The sequence below is a fragment of the Biomphalaria glabrata genome, chromosome 2, assembly GCF_947242115.1.
Source record: "Biomphalaria glabrata chromosome 2, xgBioGlab47.1, whole genome shotgun sequence".
Classification (NCBI taxonomy): domain Eukaryota; kingdom Metazoa; phylum Mollusca; class Gastropoda; family Planorbidae; genus Biomphalaria; species Biomphalaria glabrata.
The window spans coordinates 17,395,467-17,421,433 of NC_074712.1; the positions used below are offsets into that span (position 1 = coordinate 17,395,467).

Below are 25,967 nucleotides of genomic sequence, written 5' to 3' on the forward strand. Positions count from 1 at the left end.
AAATACATTTCAGTAGGCTTATATGGAAAAAATGTTAGTGATCAAATCTCTTAACAAATTCAGCAATAAAGACTAAATTCCATTAAATACAAATATCTAACTCCTCAAAATAATATAAAAAGGCGCTATGGCTGAGCGGTAAAGCATTTGGCTTCTGTACCAAGGTCCAGGGTTTGAATCATGGTAAAGGCTGGGATTTTTAATTCTGGGATCTTGGTCGCCTCTTAGCCCACCCAGCTCTAATGGATACCTGACATTAGTTGGGGAAAAGTAAAGGCGGTTGGTCGTTGTGCTGGCCACATAACACCCTTGTAAAACCGTGGGCCACTGAAACAGAACTTTACATCATCTGTCCTATAGATCGTAAGGTCTGAAAGAGGAACTTTAATAATAATATAATCAAATAATCAGTTATCCAACTCTTACAATCAAATGGCAGAATTATTTAACTTGAGCATTGTCTATGAGTCAGAAGATTAAAGACTTGTACAATATTTCATATGCAATGCAGACCCAGTTACAGCCAAGTTGATGCAAACAGACACAGTCAGGGGTCTATTTAAGAACTCTATTCTTCATCATTACCTGCCTTAGTCAAGACTTTTTCTTTTTACCTTTATAAGAATTCTCCAGCTATTTCATTAAGCAGACATTACCTGCCATCTGTTTACCTCCATGCCAGTTAGAGCTAACTGATGCCTGAGTTGGTCTATATAGCCCATCCAAGAATCACCACTGTCTTCCTTCTTTCAGCTTCCCCAAAAAAATCTCTAAATGTAAATTAGAAGTTGCTTTGAAATCCCTCAATTAACTCAATACTTTCAAAATATCAAGAGTTGGTAACTTCCATACTTAGAGTTGCAGCAGAGTTAAATGTTAACTTCATATCAAACAAATATTTAACAATTTGTGCACAGCCCTCTAAAGATAAGGTGCTGGGGAGTCACTAATTTACAGTAAGAATTTTTGTGTGTCTAAAGATGCATTATTTATACAGCCAATTTAAAAAAGACAACTCTAACAAGTACTCTCAGCAATAACATTTGTATTGAGTGTTGACAAAGTTAATGAATGTAATATATATATATATATATATTTATCAAGAGAAGAACACTGACCTAGATACATGTAGTTAATAATAGTACGGAGCAACTTGAACCGCAATGATATTATTTGTGAGTTGAAATAGAGGCAAGTGACAAATAAGAACATTCTAGTCTGTTTCAGACAACTTTAAGAGTTCAGATTTTATGCAAGTGTAATCAAAGATCAAGTCTATTGCTTTATTTTTTTTTTTTCAAGAATTTTATTTTTTAAATTGATAAATTTGAAGTAGCCTCCCTAAAGTTAAAGCAAATATAAAAGTATAATTATATATAGACTACAATAGTACATCAAAGAAATAGTTAACAAATTTGAGCTGTAAATTGTATACTCTAAAATATATTACACGTATTTAATAAAAGATAGTTTAACATACAAAAAGTTTCACAAAATAACCCAATATGAAATTCTGGGTTTAACCTAACACTGACTTCTGATTTCATTCAAAATTATACTAAACTTGAAGAGAAAAAAAAACACAAGGAAGAAAGCAAAAGTAAGGGAGAAAAAAATGACTTATGGGATAACCTTTCAGAAATTCCAGTCTAAATAAAAACAAGTAAATAAATGATTAGCTGAACTAAAACACCATTGCAATCCTTGGTATGACACAATCATTCAAATGCCATAAGCACAGATGCAGACAAAAATACTATTAACACACACTCACAATTCAATCTTAACAACTGCTAAAACCAGTGGTTCCCAACATATAAATATAGACCCACCATTTCTCAAACTTTGTCTTCACGTGAACACTTTCCATTTCCATGGAAGGAGAAATGTGTCCAAGTCAAGGCTCTTAACCCACCCTCTATCTAGGTCGCCGAAACATTTTTAATGACCTGAGTATTCAAAACATTTTTAGAAGGGGGCATTAAGCAATAAATATATATACATTGGACACCCTAAGTGAAATAAATTATGTAGAGGAGGACAATTATATCTAGAGCAGGGGTGGGCAAATTATGGCCCACGGGCCACATGCGGCCCGCCGAAGTGTTTTATGCGGCCCGCCGACGATTAAAGAAATCAGGTGTTCCCACACATTACACATATAAAAATGCAAATATATTTATATAAATAATTGTAAATATCTATAGATCTAGAAATAATTGAAACTTCTGATTCTTATCACTTATCATGAAGAGGCTAAAGAAACATTGTCTTTAAACGTCATTCTAAAAAGTTTAAAGTAAACGAAGGTTCGAATCCTGGTGAAGACTGCGATTTTTAACTTTTGGAATCTTTGGGCGCCTCTGAGTCCACTCAGCTCTAATGGGTACCTGACATAAGTTGGGGAAAAGTAAAGGCGGTTGGTCGTTGTGCTGGCTACATGACACCCTCATTAACCGTAGGCCACAAAAACAGATGAACTTTACATCATCTGCCCTATAGACCACAAGGTCTGAAAGGGGAACTAGTTAGGCCAGGTTCACATCTAACTTTACATTCACTTTCACCTATCCTTTGATGTGGTGGACCGTTGGGGCACTACACAAGATCTGTTAACCTTCTTTCTCCATTCTTATCTTTCATTTGTTTTTGATATAATTTCATTCGGATGTTCTTTCTGAAAATATTGAAGCCTGCCTGGGTGGACCACTTCGGGGGCCGATTTTGAGTTTGTGTTTCTACACAAACTATCTTTTGTAACCTTGTTTTTATTTTGTTTGAGGCCACTAAATTCACTTTGCCAAGGGCCTCCAATTATCTGCCGGCCATGACTGGCAGTTACGAGAAGTACTTGAAGATTTGGAAACAAAACATTCCGATGTTCGGTAACACAATAGTATCCACTGGCCTTGAAGAATATGGAATCTTAAGGAAGAAATAGTTAGGCTCATTGAAGGACATTGACTGTGACTTTGTTACTAATATTTCTAATGAAGAGTTGAAGACAGACTTCATTTTTATCATTGGAGACATTGCAATGTTTTGTTTGCAAATGAAATGTATCTGCATCTTAAATCTTTTCAAACAAAGTTATTCCACTTCTTGAGGCAGCGCGTGAAATTGGGTCTTATCATTTTTCTTAGCTGAAAGGTAAAACTATTTCTAGTGAAATGGATGAAATTACAAGACTTATTTAGATTCCTTGATTGTGGAATTTGAAAGCAAATTTTAAGACGTCAAGATCTTGGAACAAGTTTTCAATACCATCAGCTCACCATTTAATGCAGAAGCTGATTCAGCTCCAGAAGTAATACCTCCAAGCAAATTATTACCTGAAAGAGTAATTCCAGTGAGTTCTTCCACAGAAGTTTCATGACTGCCAGAAGCTGTATTCCCATACTTAAGAAAACTTTGCTGCGAAGCTGTCACATTATTCGGAACCTAATTCATCTGTGAACATGCTTTATTTCGTTTGTTTGAAAATTATGAAGTGTTAGAACAGGTCGATGCTCAATGACTGTAATTTGACAGCAGTCGCAAGAACAAAACAACTAGTAAGCTAGCTCTACAGTTACAGAACATTATGCACAGATGTAAACAGTTAAATACTTCACATTAAGTACAACTATACATTTGTGGTGAAATGTTGTGATGTAAAAAGATAAGGACAGAATTTTAAAAAATTATTCATAAAATTAGTTCAAGAAATTGCTAACTGTTGTTGTAATTCCTCAATTAGGAGTAAAAAAAAAAAATTTATGCGGCCCGCCAATCCCCAAATTTTTTTAATGCAGCCCTCGGTAGAAAAAGGTTGCCCACCCCTGATCTAGAGGATACCCCAGGTTTAAAAAAAAGTATATCTAGAGGACACCCCAAGTAAAAAAAAAATTATATAAAAAATTTTTTTTTTAATTATACGTAGAGGACACAACAGGTATAACAAAAAGTAAATGTAGAGGACACCGCTGGTACAAAAAAAAATTATATGTTGAGGACACCCCAGGTATAAAAAAAATTATATAAACATTTTTTTTTTTAATTATACGTAGAGGACACAACAGGTATAACAAAAAGTAAATGTAGAGGACACCGCTGGTACAAAAAAAAATTATATGTTGAGGACACCCCAGGTATAAAAAAAATTATATCTAGAGGACACCCCAAGTATAACAAAATTATATACAAATTTTTAAAAAATTATATTTAGAGGACAGCCCTGGTATAAAAAAAAAAGTATCTGTAGAGGACACTTCAGGTATAATAAAAAGCTAGCTTAGCTCCTTTCCCCTCTTCCTCTATATCTCAACGAAAACCTTAATACTTATTTTTCTTCCATAGAAGCATTGTCTGCCTCTTCCCAAAGAATCCACAAAGAGCTACCAGGTGTTCACATATGTCAGGTAAAGAGGCTCTGCTTTTTTGTTGCTCTTTCATCAGAGTTCTGGGTTACATTTCACATTGTGTCATGAATCAATAATCTTCAGAGATCTGCCAAATTTTATTTTTATTTACTTCCTTAAACTCTTTCTTTCAACATCTACCCAAAGAGACAGTGTAATGGTACATCCCTCACACTAGACACATCCCATCAAAGAGACAGTGTAATAGTACATCCCTCACACTAGACACATCCCATCAAAGAGACAGTGTAATAGTACATCCCTCACACTAGACACATCCCATCAAAGAGACAGTGTAATAGTACATCCCTCACACTAGACACATCCCATCAAAGTTACATGTGTAATAGAACATCCCTAGCGCTAGCTACCAATAAAGCTAGCATTGCTCTAAAGAGAATAAAAACAATGACATAAAAAAAAGTCTAGTATTATTTAGGGGGGACAAGGGCAATAATTCAATGTGTCAGCACTGCTGTGTGCCATGTACTGCTGACACATGTCATGGTAAAGCAACGTCAAAATGTTTTATACAAAAATAAAATTATAACAATTTTACAATGCCTGGTTCCAATCATCTACCCATCAGATAACTCAATTACAAAGTTAAATTTACAACATTTATTTACCCGTGGTTCTAGAGCTATATTCATGAAAAGAAGCTACGATAAATATGGAAATATTATAAAATGTGCATGAAAGGAAAATTGGTTCAGAAACTGTTCATCCACTAGTCGGATCACTCTCGCATTCCCTCCATCCTGTCCAAAGTTGTGATACTTTGCAAATGTAATCAACAGATTTCAGTGAGAAGAACTGATATCAAACAATAACATTGGACAAAGAGAGCTGGTCTTGTCCTCTGTTAGTTAAAGAGGAAAAGATTCACTAAACATTTGAAGTGTGCTCCACGGGTAGTTTCAACAACAACAGAAAATTGTTCCTGATATTTATTGATTGTTCTTTGACGCCCATCCAACCCATTGACATGAACGACAAATTTATACAAACTAATGTCATTATGACATAGTGATAAAAGTTAGGATAAAAGCTTGGTATGAAAGCATTATTCATGGCAACAATATAAAAAACAACATAAATTTGTTAAAATATTCAATAAGTGAGACAGATCAGTATCAGCTGGTCAGTTGCTAAATCTATGTCATTTTCCATTTTGAGTTAATTTTTTTTCCTTTTGTCAGAGGTATAGGAAATTAAACTTTAATCATTGGTTACAAATAACTCTGGTCAACAAATATATCACTTAGTCAACAATTTCTAATGACTGGTGAATACAGGTAACCCTGAAAGGGCTTGACACTAAAAGTCTCAAACATCTCTTCAAAATCTGGCAGCATTGGTGGCAGTGCCTGTGACAGTTATGTCCCCTTTCCTATACTGAGGAATTGTTGGTAATCCTCTAATCTTTCTGTCTGGTATTATGCTGTCCACCAAATCCTCTGGTTGGTTGACCGTCAGTGTGTTTATACCCTGAGATGAAACTTAAAATAGAAAGAAAGAATATAATCCTTCAGACTAAAGAAAATCCATGTATCATTTTATGTTGTTTAAATATCACTTGAGTCAAAGCTAACTGTGATATTCCAACAAAGTAATATGGATAAAACACTATGTTATTACGTTAATATGAAAATCTTAAATAATCAATACAGAAAATATTTTAAGGTTAAAGTAAAAATATTTAAATAATAAATTGTAAAAATAACCAAGCATAAAACTTTTTCACTAAAAAATAGTAATAAAACTTTAATATGAACTAATTTATAAATTACAGCAATGACAACTTTACAATAAAAATTAATTTTAATATTAACTTAGACCAGCGATGCCCAAACTACGGCCCGCGGGCCAGATCCGGCCCGCGACGTACTTCTATCCGGCCCGCCAACGCAATGGAACAAAATGTAAAAAAAAAAATTAAAAAAAAAATGTTAAAATAAAAAATGTTAAAAAAAAATATTTTTTTAATTAAAAAATTAGAATGTTGAAAAAATATTCTCATTCAGTTAGGATTCTCACTCATTCTTTGATGAAATCCATCTCTATGTTTGGTATTCTATTATTCATAGTAAATATTTTTTGTATTGTAAGAACACAAGTGTTGTTTTGTTTTCAATGGCAATAAAACTTGACAGCTATTTTTAATTCTTGGAAAATTCCGCTACTGTCTTGAGCTAGCCGTGTCCTTGACACCTTGTGTGTGCAACACAGAGCATCGTTGATACATCGTTTTGGGTCGTGTTCTTTTGATATCAAAGCGATTGGTACCGTATTGTTTAACGTTTGTGATTTAATGAAATGGGAGAGCCTAAGAAACGAAAAGTGGACTCTAAATGTAGAAACTTTCAGGAAAAGTGGACAGATCTTTTCTTTTTTGTGGAATATGATAGTAAGCCAACATGTTTGATTTGTAAAGAAAGTGTGGCTGTTTAAAAAAAACAAACATAATATTAAAAGGCAATATGAAGTCAAACACATAAACACATATGGTGGCATTCTTGGTTTGAGCCGCGAAGACCAGATTGCCAAGTTACGACTAGAGATTGGGAGATTGACAAGAATATTTAACAAAAAGAGACAAGAAAATGAGTCTGCGATAAGGGCCAGCTACAGAGTTGCTCACGTCTTAAGTAGAGCAATGAAGTTTTGTTCCGATGGCGAATGTGTAAAAAAGTGCTTGCTAGCAGTGATGGAAGAAATGTGTCCTGAAAAGAAGAATGCAGTAGAAGCAGTCAGTCTTTCTCGCATGACAATTACACGACGAGTTGAAGATGTGGGTGAAAGTCTCTATTCACAATTAAAAGACAGAGCAGCAGAATTCGAAATATTTTCTATTGCCGCTACCGAGTCCACTGACATAAATGATACCGCACAATTCTTAGTATTTATTCGCGGTACAAACAGCAATTTTGATATAACAGAAGATTTAGCTGCTCTGAGGAGCATGGGACTACAACTGGAGAAGACCTGTTCAAAGAAGTGTCCACCATCATAGAAGACCTTGCTCTTCCTTGGAATAAATTAGTTGGAGTGATTACTGATGGCGCTAGAAATATGCCTGGATGTCACATCGGAATGGCAGCAAGAGTTATTAAAAAAGTTGTTGAGTGAAATGGAACTGAACCCCTGCGGCTTCACTGCATCATTCGCCAACAAAATCTTTGTGGAAAGGTTTTGAATCTGGACCATGTGATGATGATTGTGCTCGTCACTAAAAATTTCATCAAATCACAGAACGTTGAATCACAGAACTTTCAAAAGATTTTCTGACAGAAATAGAGTCCGAATATGAAGACGTTCTATTTCACAGTAAAGTGCGGGGGGGGGGGGGGGGGGGGGCTGGTTAAGCCGAGGGAAAGTGTTAAAACGTTTTTTTGATTTGAGACACGAAATTGAAATATTTATGACGGACAAATCAAAACAAGTTGCACAACTGAACGACCCCTCATAGTTGTGGGATTTGGCTATTTTATGCGACATCACATCTAAATGAACTCAACACCAAACTACAAGGGAAAGACAAATTGATTTCGCATGTGTATGCAGACATATGTGCTTTCCAAACAAAATTGCAACTCTTCATTCAACAGGCGGAAAGTGTGCATCTTGTCCACTTTCCAACCTGTACCACTCTACAAAATGATAAGCAACTAAATATGTCTTTCCCTAATGACAGAATGATTCAACTTCTGAGGCTCTTGATGAATAATTTCAGTGAAAGATTTGTAGATTTTCATAATTTAAAAAATGAAATCCGTCTTTTTGAAAATCCGATTGCTGCCGATGTGTCAAGTGCCCCGACAGATCTGCAACTGGAACTGATTGACTTACAAAGCCAGACATTCCTGCTTGACAAATTTCAAGTGATGCAGACTATTGACTTCTACTCCGTGTTACCTGCAGAAGCGTTTCCAAATCTTCAAAAACAAGCGCTAAGGATGATCACAATATTTTCAAGCACTTATCTGTGTGAACAAACTTTCTCAATGATGAAATGGGCGAAAACCATGTTACTTAATCGCCTCACGGATGAACATCTAGATTCAGTGCTCCGACTTGGTGTTTCATCTATGCAGCCAGATATTCAGAAGATGGTTTTGGATAAACTTCATGCATCAAATTTATTTATGTAAGTAGGTCCACAAATTAAGCTATTAAAAATAGTTTATTATATTTTTTTTTCTTTTTGGTGTTATGGCCCGCGACACGAATGCCGAAAATTAAAATGGCCCGCAGACCGAGTAAGGTTGGGCATCACTGACTTAGACCATTGTTTCTGTCTAGTTGCAAATATTTGAAGATATTTAACTACAATGTTTCTGTCTAGCTGTAAATATGTCAAGATATTTCTCTACAATGTTTCTGTCTAGCTGTAAATATGTCAAGATATTTAACTACAATATTTCTGTCTAGCTGTAAATATGTCAAGATATTTAACTACAATATTTCTGTCTAGCTGTAAATATGTCAAGATATTTCTCTACACTGTTTCTGTCTAGCTGTAAATATATCAAGCTATTTCTCTTCAATGTACTTGGTGGACTATCTACAAACCAGCAACCTACTTTTCTTGTTTTTCTGTATGTGATTGTTGTTCCGCTTGTTGATATCTGACAAGACAGTGTTAGGTGTGTTGGATCTTAGAGTTGAGGAGTCATCAATGACCGCAGCTGAAAATACAAATCAAATTGAATAGGTCAATAACTTAAATTTCAATGCTCTTCAAATGCATCTTGAATATATAAATGAGTCATTAAAGTAAAAAAAACATTTCCTAGTGATAAACCCTGAACATTTACAAAATAAAAAAATAAAGGAATGGTCGAGTTATGAGATTCCACAGAAGGAAAGTATGCCTAAAGTTCATTTCACGGGTAAGACTAACCCATACTTAGATACTCTGACTTCAAAGCTTCAACAAACACAAATTTCTAGCAAGTTTATTTTATTAGTGATAAAGTTCAATGAATCCACGTTATCACAAATAAGAAGATAGGAAAGCAATCAACAACTTCTGTTCAATGAGCCATAATGCAGGATATAAAATTGGAATCAGTTTTTGTAACCAGACTTTCTAGTATCCTTGTTCAAACAGTGGTTCAAGTCTAACGTTTGTAGATATCTCAATAACTCCTCCTGTAACAGTATAAATTTATCTGTGCTTGGGATTTGAGGTTTTCAATGTGCAAAAGGGACTTTACCTATAGTGAATATCCGAGTGAAGAATGTCTTAAAATCTGCATAAATTACATATCAAACATTAGTAGGTGGCGAGTTGATAATTTTTCAAATTATCCGATTGAATAAACTATTTTTAGCAAAGAAGTTATTGTAATTGTATAAATTTTCAATTATCTGTGGACTCCCAACGGTCGATTAGAGGACACTTGAGGTTCGTAGACTACAGTTTGAGAACTAATGGCCTAGATAAGTGGTTACATTGATCTATGTATAGAAATGTCTGTCAAATCTCATGCATAATGGCAGTGAAGGAATAAGTAGAAATCAAAGCTGTAAAGTTAATTATGAAAGAATGACTTCAAACATACACACATATTTTAGCAGTAATAATACCTCGAGCCCCTCCATAGCGAATGTTGCTGTTTGTTGAGATTTTTCTTCTCTGTTGATTTCTGTTCTTTTGTTCTGCATTCTTTCTGGCTTGTTTGCGTGATTTCTAAATCAATACAAACAAAAATGGTATTAAAGTGGGAGGGGTGTAAAAAGGAAGAAATTAGATAATATTAACAGAACACTTGTAAGAAATGGCCAAAGATTAGGACATACAAAGTGATCAATAACACTAAGATTCAAAAACCAAACTTATCCAAACTATTCGAAGGTGTTAAGGGAATAAAATCCCTTTATATAGTCTTCTATCAAAAGAGCCCATTTGAAATGTTCCAGAAATTAAGAGTATTAACTGTCAGTTGCCACAATTCCAAATATTTTGTTCGTTCAGTTTCATAACTTATTTTTTTTTCCACCAAAAAAAATGATCTGGTTAAACATTTTAGTTTCTGTTGTCTTTACAGAATTTTTATTATCTACAAAGCTAAATTGAATCTTTTTTTATAAACTCTGAAAATTCAAAATTAAACATTTAATTATGTTTTTAGATTTAATGGCATTTTTTTCTTTAAATGTGACAGACCAAGGGATATTACTAACTTCCAAGTAACTATTGTTATTTCCATTCCCAGTATATCTAACAGCTCGTCTGCGTGCCTCTTCCTGTTCCTGTATACGCTTGCTCCCAATGGTTCCGATTGTTCGAAGAGGAGGTAAGTTGGGGTCAGTGATGGTGCTGAACCTTTCAAGCCCATCATCTCCCAAGCCATTACTGTATAGTCCTTCACTCATGTTGCGGTTGTGCAGGGCCAGGCGGCTGGGTGTCAGCTTGGTGCCAAAGGGATCAAAGTCATCATCATCAATAAGTGGTTGAGGGCGGTACAGTGGCCGCTGGCCAAACTTGTCAGTGGCCCCACTAATGTTGGCCTGGTTCCTCTTTTTGGCAGCCAGGGCAGCAATGCTGCGAGTGTTGGCATTGATGATGGTCCGATCCTCATAGGAGATACGAGAAGGAGCTGTTGGGGTTGAGACATGTTCCACTATTTCCAGATCTTGCGGATACATAGACCGTTCTGCTTGCTGTATATGTTTGGCTTTGGCACTCTGGGTAAAAACTTTGTTGCTATCATTATCAACATCTCTGGAGAAAGGAAGAAATAGAAATTACAAAACAGTCACTTTCCTATGCAAAATTTTTTTAAAAACATAAGCAGAGGTAAATTTAAAGGAGTGGTGCATAAGCATTATTAGTTATATTTATTTTGGAATTATTTTTTTTTCAACATAGTCACAACAATTTTTATAAATAATATAATAGCCTACAAATTGTTTTGTTTTAGAAAAATATTTCAAATATTTTTTTTTAAAAGAAAGAACAAAGTTGACTGAGACATATATAAGCTTACTCTATTTTAGGTGTCGATGGTGCGTTTGATGATGTGATCTAAAATAGAAAAAAACAAGGAAAATATTAAAAATACTTTTTATTAAACAAAGCTTATATGGAGTGGAGTTGTATCAATTAATATGGATCAGTCATCTAAACTGATGAGCAAATTTTGTGCTAAAATATCTTCATTTCTTCTTGGACACAATATAAATTTGCTATGGCTATAAATTAAATTAGTGACTTCACTATGATATAAAGTCATCCTCAATCTGTTTCTTTCTTGAAGTATCTTTAGGATATAAGTCACCATTAAGTATGCCACTCAACCAAACCATCTTTTCTTTCTAAATTTAGGATAAAAAGTAACCATAAGAGCTTGAGAGATTGGAAACATTCAAATCTTAAGAAAAATCTTCTACAGGACTCAAACCTAGAATCTTCCGTTTGATAGACAAAGGATCTACTTCTATGACTGAATCCCTTGCTCCATGCTATAATGTGAGTTATAGATTCTTTCATATCATGACATCGGTCCATATTGAGTAAATATAATTGCCACAGCATATCTTATCTTATAAATTATAGATGTTACTTCAAAAGAGAAGATAATTACATCCTATGCAATTCATGTATCAATCTTGTCATGCATGTTAATCAGTGTCTTAAATTATGGTAAGCCATTCCATGCTCTAATGGCACTAAGGAATAAAGAGCACTTGAACAAATTTGTCCTAGCATATGGAATAAAAAATGAGCTTTTATCTTTGTGTCTTTCTGAGTATTTCATTAGGTTTTGTTTTGATATTTGACAATTATGGTTCTGTGTTTTATGTATTAATGCAATTTTACATTTTATTCTTCTGTCCTGAAGTGTCTCTAAATGTAGTGATTTTAATAATGGTGTTACTCTATTATCAAACGTGAATACAAATCATTTTACTTTGTCTATAGAAGAATATGAACTGATATCATCCCACTTCAAGAGGTTGTGACTCAGCTCTTCTTTGTACAGCTCATACAACTGGAGGAGTTCTGGTGGACAGAGCAGATTGTTTTCTGTGGATGAAACATTTGTGTAAACATCTTATGATTTTAATGAAAAAAAAAGATAGTTTCATTATTTAATGAAAGTAAGTACCATATTATAATTATATCTCTCAAGATTCAGAAAAAAAACTTAATATTTCGCTTAAAGTATATGAAAATTAAAATCTGTAATAATTCAAATCTTTCATTCTAAGGAAAGAAATTTTATAATCAGACAGATTTATGCATTGAAGTGAAAGATCCCTATTTTATAATCAAACTTTACTTGTGCATATCAAGGGGAACTTTAGTTAAATAAAACAATCACTTCATGATGTGATAATATTCTTGATTACAGTTCTTGTGGTAGATTTGTTAAGTTATGATGCAAAAAAAGTTGTTGCCTGAACTTTTTTAACAACTTTTGTCGTGGTACATTGCTTGTAGGGCATTTATTGAATATGAATCAGTACCTAAATTTGATTAGGACAGAAACTGATGACAACAGTTACAAGGCATAGATTAAATGGAAGGGTGCTTAATGACATAGTTTACCTGTACAGAATACACCATATATTTTCATAAAGAACATTTTGGGGAATTATTTATGGTTATTGCTGAGCAGCTGTTGTGACATGATATTGAATATTGATTTTTCATTTCACTTTTATGGTTGCAATAACAAATGGAGGAAGTAAAAAGCTGTTTTCCTAACCTTTAACAGAGTCAGTCATAAATAGCTTATCAATAAATATCATTATCAAATACATCTAAACCTTCATACATAAGCAATATCTCCTGAATCCTAAAAATCAAAAGTCACACATGTAACTTTATTCAATAACAAATTACTAGCCATTACACAATTTAGCTAATTAGACCAAGATGAATTACCGTCAATGATGCGCTTCTGTCTGTTAATGATGTCATCTGAAATATTTCTGTAGTGATGCAATTTGGTGATGACCATATCCTTATGTCGGATTTGAAAGTCTCTCAGCAGTCCAGCAGACTGGCCTTCCAGGGACTCAATCTCCAGCTGATGGACCCTGCACAACAGTTTGAGGATCTCTTGTTGGTCAGCATTGTTGATTCGTAGTGGGATCATCTAGACAAAAACATATGGCCAGTGTGAATTATGTCACAAATGATAATTGTATGCAGATGACCTTGCCTTAATTAGCACAGAAGAATATGTAGGAACATCGAAATTTCGATTACAAGATGCTCTTGATAAACTCAATAATTGGTCCAAAGACTGGGGCATGTCCATTAACACAAAAAAGACAACATATACCATATTCTCACTGTCAACAAAACAACAAACAATAAAATTAACATTAGATAAGGAAGCTTTAGAAAAAAATGACAGCCCTACTTATCTTGGAGTCACCTATGACCCGAGACTAACCTGGAAAAACCAAATAGATAAAACACAGAGTAAAGGCATCCAGAGACTATCCCTCTTGAAAAAATTAGCTGGCACAGATTGGGGAGCAAATCACAACATCCTGAAAAAGACCTATACCAGTTATGTAAGACCTGTACTAGAATATGGTGCCACAGCATGGGGCTCAGCAGCCCAAACCAACCTTAGAAAAATAGACAAGGTTCAAAATATTGGTCTAAGGATAATGACAGGAGCAATCAAAACAACACCCATAAGAGCTATGGAGGAAACCGCTGCCCTGATCTCTCTGGATGAAAGAAGAGAAATAAAAATCCTTTCCCAATTCACAAAATTGGAAACCTTGGAGAGGCACCCACTCAGAACAAAAATCCACAAAACTGGCACAAAAAACCGTCTCAAAAGGACCAATTTCATACAGGAATCTCTAAACCTAAAAAAGAAACACCAACTTGAAAAAATTACTCTGGAATCCTCGATACACTATAATGAATCTCCACCCTGGGACGAAAGCCCTCTTCCTACTATAAGGGACCATATTGAAAACATAAAAAGAAAATCTGATTACAGACCAACAGAGCTCAAGGAAATAGTGAACTGTTTTCTACATACCAATTACCCTAGCAATCAGTGGATCAGAGTTTACACGGATGGCTCATCCCATAAAGCCACCACAAATGGAGGAGCTGGAATACTTATCGAATGGCCAGATGGAGGAAAACTAGAAAAATCCTTTGCAACTGGAGAGCTCTCTGACAGTCACAGAGCAGAAAGGGAAGCACTAGCACTAGCTGCTACCATGCTAGCAAATCATCCAAGTTCCCCTCACAGTCAGATTGTCTTTCTAACAGACGCAAAAACAACCCTCCAAAGCCTGCAAAACTCTGATTCCCCTTATATTAAAAACCTCAGAACAGCACTCACAAAGCTCAACCACAACAGCAAAAAAACTGTCATTCAATGGATACCAGCTCACATACAACTAGCAGGAAATGAGAAGGCTGACACACTCGCCAAGAGTGGGAGAACAAACTCACAAGTAAACTCTGCTCTCTATCCAGAAGAAATGAAGAAATTAATTGTAGATAAAATAAATGAGAAATGGACGAGCTCCCATCCAAATCACAAGAAAGATGATGCTTACTATAAGCTATCCCGACAAGACCAGCGTCTAATCTTTCGACTCAGGACCGGACACAACAGAATGCGACAACACATGTTCCGGAAGCTCAAAATTGGAACCAGTGAAATCTGCCCATGTGGAGTATCACCAGAAAATGCCGACCACGTCCTCCAAAACTGCTCTCTCTACCAAGAGGCCCGTATAAGACATTGGCCCCAAATCACCCCAATAGAAAGAAAACTATATGGAGAGCTCCCTGATTTGGAAACCACTGCGCAGTTCATCTCATGTATTGGTCTAGTCATATGAACACTCCAACATAACAATGAGAACGATGAAGAAGAAGAAGAAGAATAATTGTATTTTTCTAAAAATACACTTCCTGACCTGTATAAAATAGTTTTGTGTTTTTATAAAAGTACAAAAGATATACAAAGATAATTTCAAGAAACAGTACATAATTTCTTTTAATTCAGTATATTGATTTTAAAATTTTAATTCAAAAGATTTATTTTATTTAAAAAAAACAAGGGAAATAACCTCTTCCAATTTCTGAGTTTTATTTCTAGCCGCCTCAAGCTCACGCTGTATGGTGGTCTTGACTCTCTCTGTCTTGTGCTTCTCTTCATGGAGAACTTTTAGCTCATTTCTGGCCATCTGGACCTCTACAGGTTCAACTCCACTGGAAACAACACTCCCAGGTACATTATTCTCTTTATCATCTTCTGCATAGTTAAAAAAAAAGTTCATGTTACATAGTAAGAAAAAACATCAAAAGTTAATTTTGAGAAAATGTATCAAGATGAAGCAGAAGTAAAGAAGAAACAGTGCATTAGAAAATCTAGAGTTAAAATTTGTTGCATTGCCATATTCACAACTACTAAAGTCATTAGCAAATTTCCTAACGGACAATAAAGATTATTATTATTATTTTTACCAAACACAAAGATTAGTTTCTGCTCTAGACACTGTAAATCTTTTTTTTTGTACAGGAGTGTATTTTGTCCTGAAAAAGGAAGCATGCTTGAACCTATTGAAGTTTATCTCAGCATTCAGGATAACTCTGCCCCTAGACCCATTTAAAATCCTGCATTCTGACAAAGACATAATGTCACATTCAAAATCTTTGCTATTGTCACTGCTAAATAAAAAGAAATGCAGGAAAATGATGAGGACATTGAAATTGAGGCATCCACAGGATAGGCTCTTAAAACAAATCCCATGTTGAGAGACTAAAGACTATCGAAACTGCCCATAAGTACTTTCAACAAGGTGTACCTTCGAAAAGTATTTTTGGAGATATCTTTTATCAGGTAAACTCTGAATTGTACTCATTAAATTTAATAATTTTCATGTAATAAAGACTCTAGCCCTTAAAAGATATGTATTTTTTCTTCATTTGTGGTTGTTTGTTGAGTTTAATGTCTATAGTGTTCAATAGCAAACCACAAGTACAAATATAATTTTCTGTATTTTTTTTAAACCCCATTCCTGATAACCCAGCATTTTCATTTTCTGATCCCTACAGACTACAATAGTCAGAGTTTTTGGAAACTCTATTGTACACATTTTCTAATGAAGACTTGTAAGTGTAATTAGATTGAAATTCACAAGTTCACTGGCTATGCTTGGGGCTTGTCCTAACAAAAGTCAACATATGAAGAATTACCAGAAAATTTATTGTCTGTCATGCTGGTGCCTTCTCTGTTTCTTAGTTCTCTAGCTTTTTCCACTTGAAATCTAGAAACAAACACAAAACTAAAGTGTTAGTCATACAAGTTTTTAAAAGACTTAATTGACTTTGTTGTAATTATGATATTGCACTTACTCACTAATCACCAACTGGTTTCTATTTGTCTCTAGACTGATCTCCATAGAGGCATTGTTCAATTCCATCAAGGTTTTCCTATGAAACCACAGAACAAAGCAATTGTAAATATTGAATTGAATATTTTTCAAATTATTTTTTAAGTTATAATTCAAACTACAGAGAAAAAAAGTAAAAAATAATCCAACCTGAGCTCCATTTGATCTTTGAAGCTTGTCAGCAACTGTTCTTTAAAGAAAGTCACATCAGCTTTGTCAGTTTTCTTCTGTGATTCAACAACTTCAGCTGAACACAAGAAATAAAGTAGCTTGTTTCAATTCATTCACTGAATCATTCACTTACTAAATTTATAACATTACTTTGTTTATAAGAAACTAACACTAAAATAATTCTTCTACATAGGCTTGCTATATTTATGGAGACAGTAAAATATGAAGGTTATTGTTTCCCTTACATTGTACAGCCTGTATGTTGGCCACTGAGTGTTTCTGCTGAGTTTGTTCTGTCAATTTACCTCTCAGTCTCATGATCTCGTCTCTCAGCTCAGAGATGATGTTGGAGTACTGTGCTATGTGGTAGGCCACATCTGTTACATTCCTACGCACCTGGTCAACAAAGATTTATACTACTTACAGTCTGTCTGCAGTCATTTGTTTATGGAATAAATTATCAACACATTCGGTATCATTAATTGTCAAAATTTGTTAAACCTGGCTGCCATATTAAGCAGAAATCAAAACTTTATTCTATTAAACTTTACATTTTAAACCTTGTCCTGAGCCAGGATGGCTGCCTGGTCGTGCGGTTTGCGCGCTGGACTGTCATTCGGATTTATCGATGGTTCAAATCCTGCCCGCTCCCATCCCCCGTCGTCCTGCGGGAGGTTTGGACTAGGAAGTAAACTATCTTCAACTCTGAAGGAACATCCGAAACATGTAAAACATTTAACAATATTTCATCTTCCATTGGGATTAGAACTCAAAAATCTCATTTGGGGATGCAGTGGCTGACTGGGTTTGAACCTCGGTGAAGACTGGGATTTTTAATTTCAGGATTTTTAGGGCACCCGAGTCCACCCAACTATAATGGGTACCTGACTTTAATGAGGGAAAGTAAAGGGGGTTGGTCATTGTGCTGGCCACATGACACCCTGCTCGTTAACCGTTGGCCATAGAAACAGATGACCTTAACAACCTCTGCCCACACAAGGTCTGAAAGGGAAAAGTTACTTTATTTTATTGCTTTGCCATGTTTTCCTCAAATTTAGGGTGATATTCAAGATGGAGATCAAACTGATCCAAATGCTCAAAAAAAATTTTTGCTTTAATTAATTTTTTCATATATTACAGTATTACAGTAAACTTAGCTTTGTAAGTTGTTTTTATGTCAGAAATATTTTTATTTACTATTTACTACTATAGTCCACCATGGTTTTTCCCCATCAATAAATTCTGAGGTCTGCTATAAGTATTTAGAAACTCTATTCACAATGTAAACCGTATGTACACCCCTGTCTCATGTGCTTACCTTAGTCTTGATGTGCTTAGCTCTGTCTGCATAAACCAATGTATTCCTCGACTCTTCGAACTGGGTACTAGCTGGGCTGATGTGAGCAATCATAACTGTCCTACAGTTTCCTCCCAGTGCATCCTTCAGTAATCTTGTCAGCTTGCTATCTCTGTAGTTGATGTACTTTGGACCATTTTTATCACCTGAAGCAGAGGCATTAAGTTAGTAAAAACTTCAAATGAAAGACATCTCTTCTGCCTCAAATAAATGTAAACAAGTAAGCAAAATGGTATACATCTAGAATTTACTAAATGGGTGGGTGACTACATTTTCATCATTTGAAATAATTAAAGAAAAAACTTAGGGGCCATTAAATCATATGTCTTTCAGTTAATCCTGTTAGATAAGATAAATTTTTATTGATGTTAATTTTAAAAGGAGCATTTTAAATTTATCAACTAATATGTATGCAAAAGAAAATGAATATGTATTCTATAATAAAATTTATGCTGTCTATATCTTAACTGATGTATTCTATAATTATCAAGCATTGATTCTGTCTAGAGCCTAGCTCAATCCCAAGCTAATGAGATGCACTACTTGATAAGAATTGAAATGTATACTTCCTGCTTCTAGAGCCCAGAAAACTCCAATGTAATCTTTCTAACATTTTAAATATGATATTGATTTTTGTTATCTCTTGAATAGTAGAGCAACATACAAATACCCTTAACCTGCCTGAAATGTTGTTTGAATTTCTTGGAATAGTTAAAAATTAGTAACAACTGGGACATTATTGAATGGCTGCCTGATCATGTGGTATGTGCTTTGGACTGTTGTCTCAATGGCCCTGAGTTGGAACCTTGCCCCACATCATCTCATGCCATCCTACAGGAGTTAGGGCTAAGACATACGAAATCTTTTATTTATGAAGGAATGTCCAAGACTTATTAAAAATAAAGAAAGTAATTATTAGACAAAAAGAGACATATTAGAAACATGTGCAGTTTTTTTTTAAACAGAAAGAAAGTTCATACTAATGTTATTTACTATAGGTCTCTCAATGAAATTTAATCTCTATTCAAAAAATGTTTATTGTTGTGTTTAATTTTTTAAATTTACTGATGCAAAATCCAAAAACAATTTTTTATGAAAATATGAAAAAAAAAAACACTCACTTAAAGCATTTATACAATTGCCGAGAGCAAGTAAAGAACGATTAATATGAGCCCCTTCCACCATCCTCTTCCCCCTGTTGTGAGTATTAGCTGCCCTTTCTGAGCCTGCCAAGTCTACAAGGTACAGTCGGCCTGTCCGGACTTCCTGCATAATATTGCGAGTCTTGTTCCTTTGCCTCACTGTCACCTGGAGGATAGCATGTGACCTTGAAGAAGTGGCATTGGCTGCGGTTGGCTCCTGCGTTCTTTCCAGATTGCCTTTTACCAACATGTTCATCACCTGTCAATGTTGATCAAATGGGCTTTTCAGTCAAACAGATTTCTTTAAGACTTTTATATTTACATTAGATTATATGCAAACTTAAACAAATAATGTAGAAAAAAAAATTTCATTAAACCTCTTCTGTTGACCTGGCTGTTACTTCTGAGATTCCTGCCACTTGAACACTGCCTTTGGCATCTTCTCTTAACTCAAGAAAACCAGAATCTGGATTCAAAAGATCTCGTATCATTTCGTTGTATATCTGAAACAAATATACATCTTCAGTTTTACTTTCAGGTATGGTCTGAAAAGCTTTGGCAGAATATCTTAGCAAGACCATTTTTGAAGCACAGATAATTAACATACATATTATAGAAAACAAACAAATCTAATTAAAGTGGATATTACTTTTTAATTTTTTTTTAGATAAAAAATTAACTTTAGAAAATTAACAATTTATACTCCTTATATTAAAAGTACAATTTCTAAAAAAGAAATCCATAAATAAATATAACATTTGAAAAAAATAAATTAACAATTTATTCAGTATCAAAATGAATTTGAATTATCCCCAAACTTTTAAGTTTGTTCATTATATTAGCAAAGCATATATTAGGTAGTTTTGTATTCTTTATGATGCAACATAACATACAAATGTTTCTCTCACTTCTCAAGCACTGTCAAATGTCTTCCACAAATGTACATTACCTCTAAATAAGACATTGTGACTTTGTATGTTTTATCTGTACTCTGTCTCATTTCCAAAAACAAATCATTCAATGCTTGCACCATAATTCCTGGCTCACCATCTTTACCCAACATTGTATAGGTTTTACCAGCACCTAGAACAATAAAAGTACCCAATTTAATAGTGTAAGAAATTCAAAACATATTTGGCGCCTCACACAACTATATTACATTCACCCTTACAATATAATGATGCATATTGTCTTTGGTTCATAAATAATAATAAAGAAATATATTTGTTAAACCCTAATAATGCAAATGGAGGAGCTGTGGGTGAGCAATAAAATGCTTGGCTTCTGAACTGGTGGTCCCCGTTTGGAATTCAGTGTGAAGACTGGGATTTTTAATTTAGGGATCGTTGAGTGCATCTGAGTCCCCACCAGCTCTAATGGGTACCTGACATTAGTTAGGGAAAAATAAAGGCGGTTAGTTGTTGTGCTGGCCACATGACACCCTTATTAACCATAAGCCATAGAAACAGATAACCTTTACATCATCTGCCCCATAGACGTTAATGTCTGAAAGGGAAACTTTACTTTTAAATAATGCAATACAAATCTAAATGTAAATTTTTTGATAAGTAAAAAATTACAAGTTCATAATACAACTATAACAACTGAAAGTTTCATACAATTTTATTATAAAAAGAAAAAAAAAATGTTGAATGCATCTTAAGTCTCACATACAGAATGTCTCAATTGTGGTGGATTTACCTGTAGGACCATAAGCAAAGACAGTGGCATTGTAGCCACTGGTCACATTTGGTATCAGAAATTTCGTTGTTTCTTCATACACATCTTTCTGTAAGGAAAGAAATTCATTTGTTTGTTTATTTAGATATAACCACAAAGAAGATTGCAGGAGAAAAATATTTATGACTTACTAACCTGTGAACATGTGCCATCAAATATAGAATCAAATACATATTGCTTCTCCCTTGACCTGTTGGCTCTGAGGATATCATCGGAGTCATCCGCAGGATCTAGGAGCACAACCATCTAAGGAAAAAAATATTTTTTTTAACAAAATGTGTGATGTATCATGAAATGTTAGACCATGTTGAACAATATACAAGTTATAGCTGTTAGAGATAAATTGGTTGCTACCGGTATTTGTTTCTTTTACATCATTTGAATATACCTTCAGAAATGAAAACTATTAAATGCTAGCATAAACCTCATCTAGGATGGCGGGGGTTGGCAGGGGCCAAGATGACAGTCCAGTGTATACCACACTCTGATGTGTAAGTTACTGACCTATATTTTACTGTCATGCATATGACGTTTATGTCAGGACACTTTTTTTTCTACAACCACATGCTGTACATTCAAGCTGACTATGCTTATCATCTAATGAACATATCTCATGCATTTTTTAATTTGAATTTGAAAATTCCATATTTTTTTTTTGGGGGGGGGGGGGGGGGGGGGGGGATATGGTATTATTAAATTGTTCACTGAAAAGCACAAAGCCAATACAAGTCTTTAGAATAATGATTTTTATTATTTGTGTTATTATTAATTGTAGTTTTATGTATAATACTGTTTAAAATGTCACTTATATAGATGCTTCCATTACATTTATCTTTATCAAATAGGTCTACTAAAACTTTATGAGTGAAGTAATGATATAAAGCTTCCAACTAGTTTATTTGTATACAATATAACATTTGCTTGTAAAATTAGAGGTGGTCACATGAAACTTATTGTAATGATTAGCCATAGAAACAAACTTCTACCATAACCTTTTAAGGATAACAAGCAGGCATATGGATGTATTTAATACATTTGTAAATCTGAAAATTGTGTATGCTAATTTGTCAATGTGTGTAACAGCTCATAAAAGTCATAAATATGTAAGCTAACTCATCACTGTGTAAGCTAACTTATTTGTATGTAAGCTAACTCATCACTGTGTAAGCTAACTTATTTGTGTGTATCATAGCTCATCAATGTTTGTGACAGCTCAAATATATCTTAGCTAACTAATTAAGGTGTAGCTAGCTAATCATTTTTTGATAGCTCTTCATACTTACATTGTTCTCAACTTTGTAAGCTGCTGGATTAGCTCCTTGAAGAATCTCATCCTGAGCCATCGGACGTATCCTCAGAGCAACCTATGATACACAGAAGAATACATTAACTGCATGTTTGAGCACATTGGATTAGCATAAATAAGTTTACTTATACAATAAAAAATATACATTCTTTTTAGTAGGTAAGCTTTTGAATATTGTTTCGTAAAATACTAATGTTGAAGAAAAAATGCACTGTAATCAAAAATTTTCGATAGGAATCAAATTTTTAAAAATTTTACATCATTTTATTTATAGCCTAAAGTGCTGATTCTACAAAGATAAAATATTTGACTTGCCATCAGATTCTGCTCTCCTCCACCAGTCTTTGACTGAGACTTTAATTCTGCCATGATTTTGTTGGCTTCAAGTTGTTTGGTTTACATTTTGGCTTGTTATCTCCACAAACAAACAAACAACATTTCTAAACTGAGGAAACATTTTTTTAATATAAATATTATCTGTTTTTCAGTACTTTGTATAACGAATAATCTTTAAGTCATGATCAGCTCTATGGTAAAAAAAATTTAACATGTCATGACAATTTTAGCTCCTTTTTACTTAAGTAGCTTGTTATTTAACTTAAGTAACTTGTTATTGTCAGGTTCTTATATTTAGTATGTGAAATATGGGTCCTAAAGCATGTGTAGTGATGTAAATAGACTCCAACATGAATTTCAGATTACTTGTATTGTGCTGGACAATCACATCTAAATTACATATCTCGGCAGACTTACTTTATTGAACATAGATAATCAAATATAACAATATACAGCCATATACCACTGGCTATAGAAATAGTTATAACACAATATATGATCCAATTGAATAATATCAAAGTACAACTCTTAACAAAATACTCATATCCTCTTTCTAGCAAGACTAAAGAACAACTGTTACAATAACTAAGTAAATAACTGAATATTGTAAGACACATAGTCCGATCTCTAACAAGTTCAAAAGACTACAACCAAATACATATATATTCTCTCTAGCAGGACAAGGTAAAAACTGCCCATAATGTCTTTTCTAAAAAAATGAAGATTTTCATGTTTTCCCCTAAACCTCCCACATAACAGCGGGATGTCAGTAGGTAATGTTAGAACTTGGTTCCAACAAGACAAGTTCAATGCTCATAACATTTGTCCAGTTTAATAAATATTTATATATTTTTTTAATCTTGAGTTATTTTATAAAATGACTTATTTTATTCATCATTATCATCAAACTCCATTGCATGAGGATTAGAGAGTCTAAAATCCTGTTGCAAAAACAATGACAGAAACCCTGCTTATTTAATAGATTGTTGTACATGAAGCTTATAATAATGTATTTTCTGTATATTCTTTATTATATAATTTTTTTAAATTTAATTATAATGTACAGATCTAAACCTTTCTTGTTGAGGCTCACATTCTATTATTAATTTTACACTGGCTTCAAAATACACCAGTGTCACCACATTATATATTAAATTGTAATTAAATATTAGATTTAGATCTATAATCTATATTTTTTAAATAGATCTTAAACTAGATCGAGTCTAGATTTATAATAGTCTAGATTTTTCTAGATCTATATAATTATAAATCTATATGATATATCTTAGAATAGGCCTATTTTAAATTTATCAGATCTAATCTAGACTAGATGTATGGGGAAGGTGGGGCTAGTTGTCACAGTTTTCAGATTTTGATGTTTTAAATATATTTAGAATTCATTGATTCTCACCAAACTTAACATGCTGTAACTTAAACATTCAGACAACAATTAGAGTAAATGAAATAAACTTTATCTCTTTATTTATCAAAGTTATACAACAAAAAAGTGGCTGGGTTGAGGTTGTGACAATTAGCCCCACACCGGGGTAAGTTGACACAGGGCATGGGGTAAAATGTCACACATTTAAAAAATCACCATATCTTGCTATGTCTAAAAGAAATAGCATATTAAGTCAAGACTTTGTTCTTGTATTAGTTTCCTTGACTGGCTGTCGTGAAAGAATGATATATATGTGGAGGTTCTGAAAAGTTTTGGACCTAACAAGGAAAGCTGTAGGTTTTTCTTCAAAATAATGTTTATTTTTTTCTATATAATATTTGTAAAATATCTGTTCACTTCTTCCAGCAATGCACCCACTTCCAACCTATCTAAATAGTAGAACTAGGTAACTTTTTTCCTAAAATAAATGTTGCGCTCGGAGGACATCTTTTCTGTATGTTGATGCTGGCATAACCTTTGTAAACAGCATTATTTAAAGAGAAAGTCGCTTAATACTATTTAGGTATCTATTTAGGTATCATCCATAAAAAGTAATCAATAAAACAAATAATTATTAATAAACAAATATTAATATTTAAATTTGTTTCAAAATGCTTAATCTTCATTGAGGCAAATTGTCACAACTGTGACAAATTACCCCAACCTGTGTGATAACTTGCCCCACAACAATTTTCAGAACATTTATCTTAATAACATTTTATTGGGTCGAGCTTTAAGAAAAAAACTAATTTCAATGTGTAATTAATACACAGAGACATGAAGCAATGTAATGTTGGACAATCATTTCACAGTATAAGTGTTTTACAACAAAATTACACAAAAATAAAATTCCACTTTCAAAACAGTCAAAAACAATGATTCCTGATAACTTTGAATTTGAAATGCGAAACAGTATCAGCTTCATTTTATAACTATTTGTATATGTTTTGTTTCCGTATACATCTCAAATGTAGTTTTGCATTTTTGATAGCGCATCAAATTATACAGATACAGTGTTTGTGACAACTTATTACCCTTGTGACATTTCACCCCATCTTCCCCTATTAGAATATATCAAATAATCAATATTAGATATATTAAATCTATATTCAAATATTGTAGGCCTAGAATCTAGATCTATTCATCTGCTCTACTCTAGATTAGATAAAATAAAGCCTATATTACAATATTAGATCTATATATATTCTATAGATCTAGTAGACTCTATAGATCATTATTAGTTAGAGTCAAACTTAGAGATGATAAATAAAACGTAAAAATAAAAGAAAAAAACAAAAAAGAAAGTATTATCAGTGACTTACCGGATTAATCTTTTTTAATTTAGATTTTAGATCTATATTACACACCATTAGAATTATTTAATCTAGATTCTAGCTCAAGATTCTATAAATCCATTGCTCTAACAACATGTTTTCGCTCTAAGGAATAATGATACACAATAAATTAACTATGTAACACTTGTTTGTCACTATACTATAGATAATAGATCTTTATATTTTGCATACCTGAAGCCGCCATCTTGGCATAGTTCGTCGTCAAAGCAATTTGTGGTGCTTTCTGGGATGTCTCGTATGCCCTGCAGGGAAAGACGCGCGCTCCAGTGAAAACTTTCGAATGTTATCAGAACGTCGATCGATCGATCTGTAAT

The 25,967-nt window shown here is 33.7% G+C and overlaps 1 protein-coding gene across 2 annotated transcripts; it reads right to left on the minus strand.

The window, feature by feature from the left end:
• Positions 1-1,025: 1,025 nt before the first annotated feature.
• Positions 1,026-25,967, minus strand: LOC106056271 (kinesin-like protein KIF19). 2 transcript variants are annotated; one of them, XM_056019453.1, is made up of 21 exons: positions 25,825-25,967; positions 22,837-22,966; positions 22,499-22,579; positions 21,351-21,461; positions 21,177-21,264; positions 20,425-20,558; positions 19,853-19,978; positions 19,455-19,734; positions 18,295-18,479; positions 17,222-17,372; positions 16,956-17,052; positions 16,768-16,845; positions 16,609-16,679; positions 15,480-15,664; positions 13,303-13,516; positions 12,323-12,438; positions 11,399-11,436; positions 10,593-11,133; positions 9,996-10,098; positions 8,987-9,091; positions 1,026-5,902 (listed from the first exon to the last, which is right to left on the minus strand). In XM_056019453.1, exons 2-21 carry the CDS (start codon positions 22,888-22,890, stop codon positions 5,742-5,744), a joined length of 2,919 nt encoding a protein of 972 aa, XP_055875428.1. In that variant the 5' UTR covers positions 22,891-22,966; positions 25,825-25,967; the 3' UTR covers positions 1,026-5,741. The 2 variants fall into 2 exon arrangements, with proteins under 2 accessions (XP_055875428.1, XP_055875429.1); XM_056019454.1 differs by lacking the exon at positions 25,825-25,967 and adding an exon at positions 25,621-25,795.

What these genes read in the sequence shown, in the direction of transcription:
- LOC106056271 (XM_056019453.1), bottom strand. Translation starts at nt 22,890, where the DNA reads ATGGCAGAATTAAAGTCTCAGTCAAAGACTGGTGGAGGAGAGCAGAAT. An exon ending in CAACATACAGGCTGTACAAT is followed by an intron (nt 17,053 to 17,221) that starts GTAAGGGAAACA and finishes TCTTGTGTTCAG; the next exon opens with CTGAAGTTGTTGAATCACAG. An exon ending in AAAGATCAAATGGAGCTCAG is followed by an intron (nt 16,846 to 16,955) that starts GTTGGATTATTT and finishes GTGGTTTCATAG; the next exon opens with GAAAACCTTGATGGAATTGA.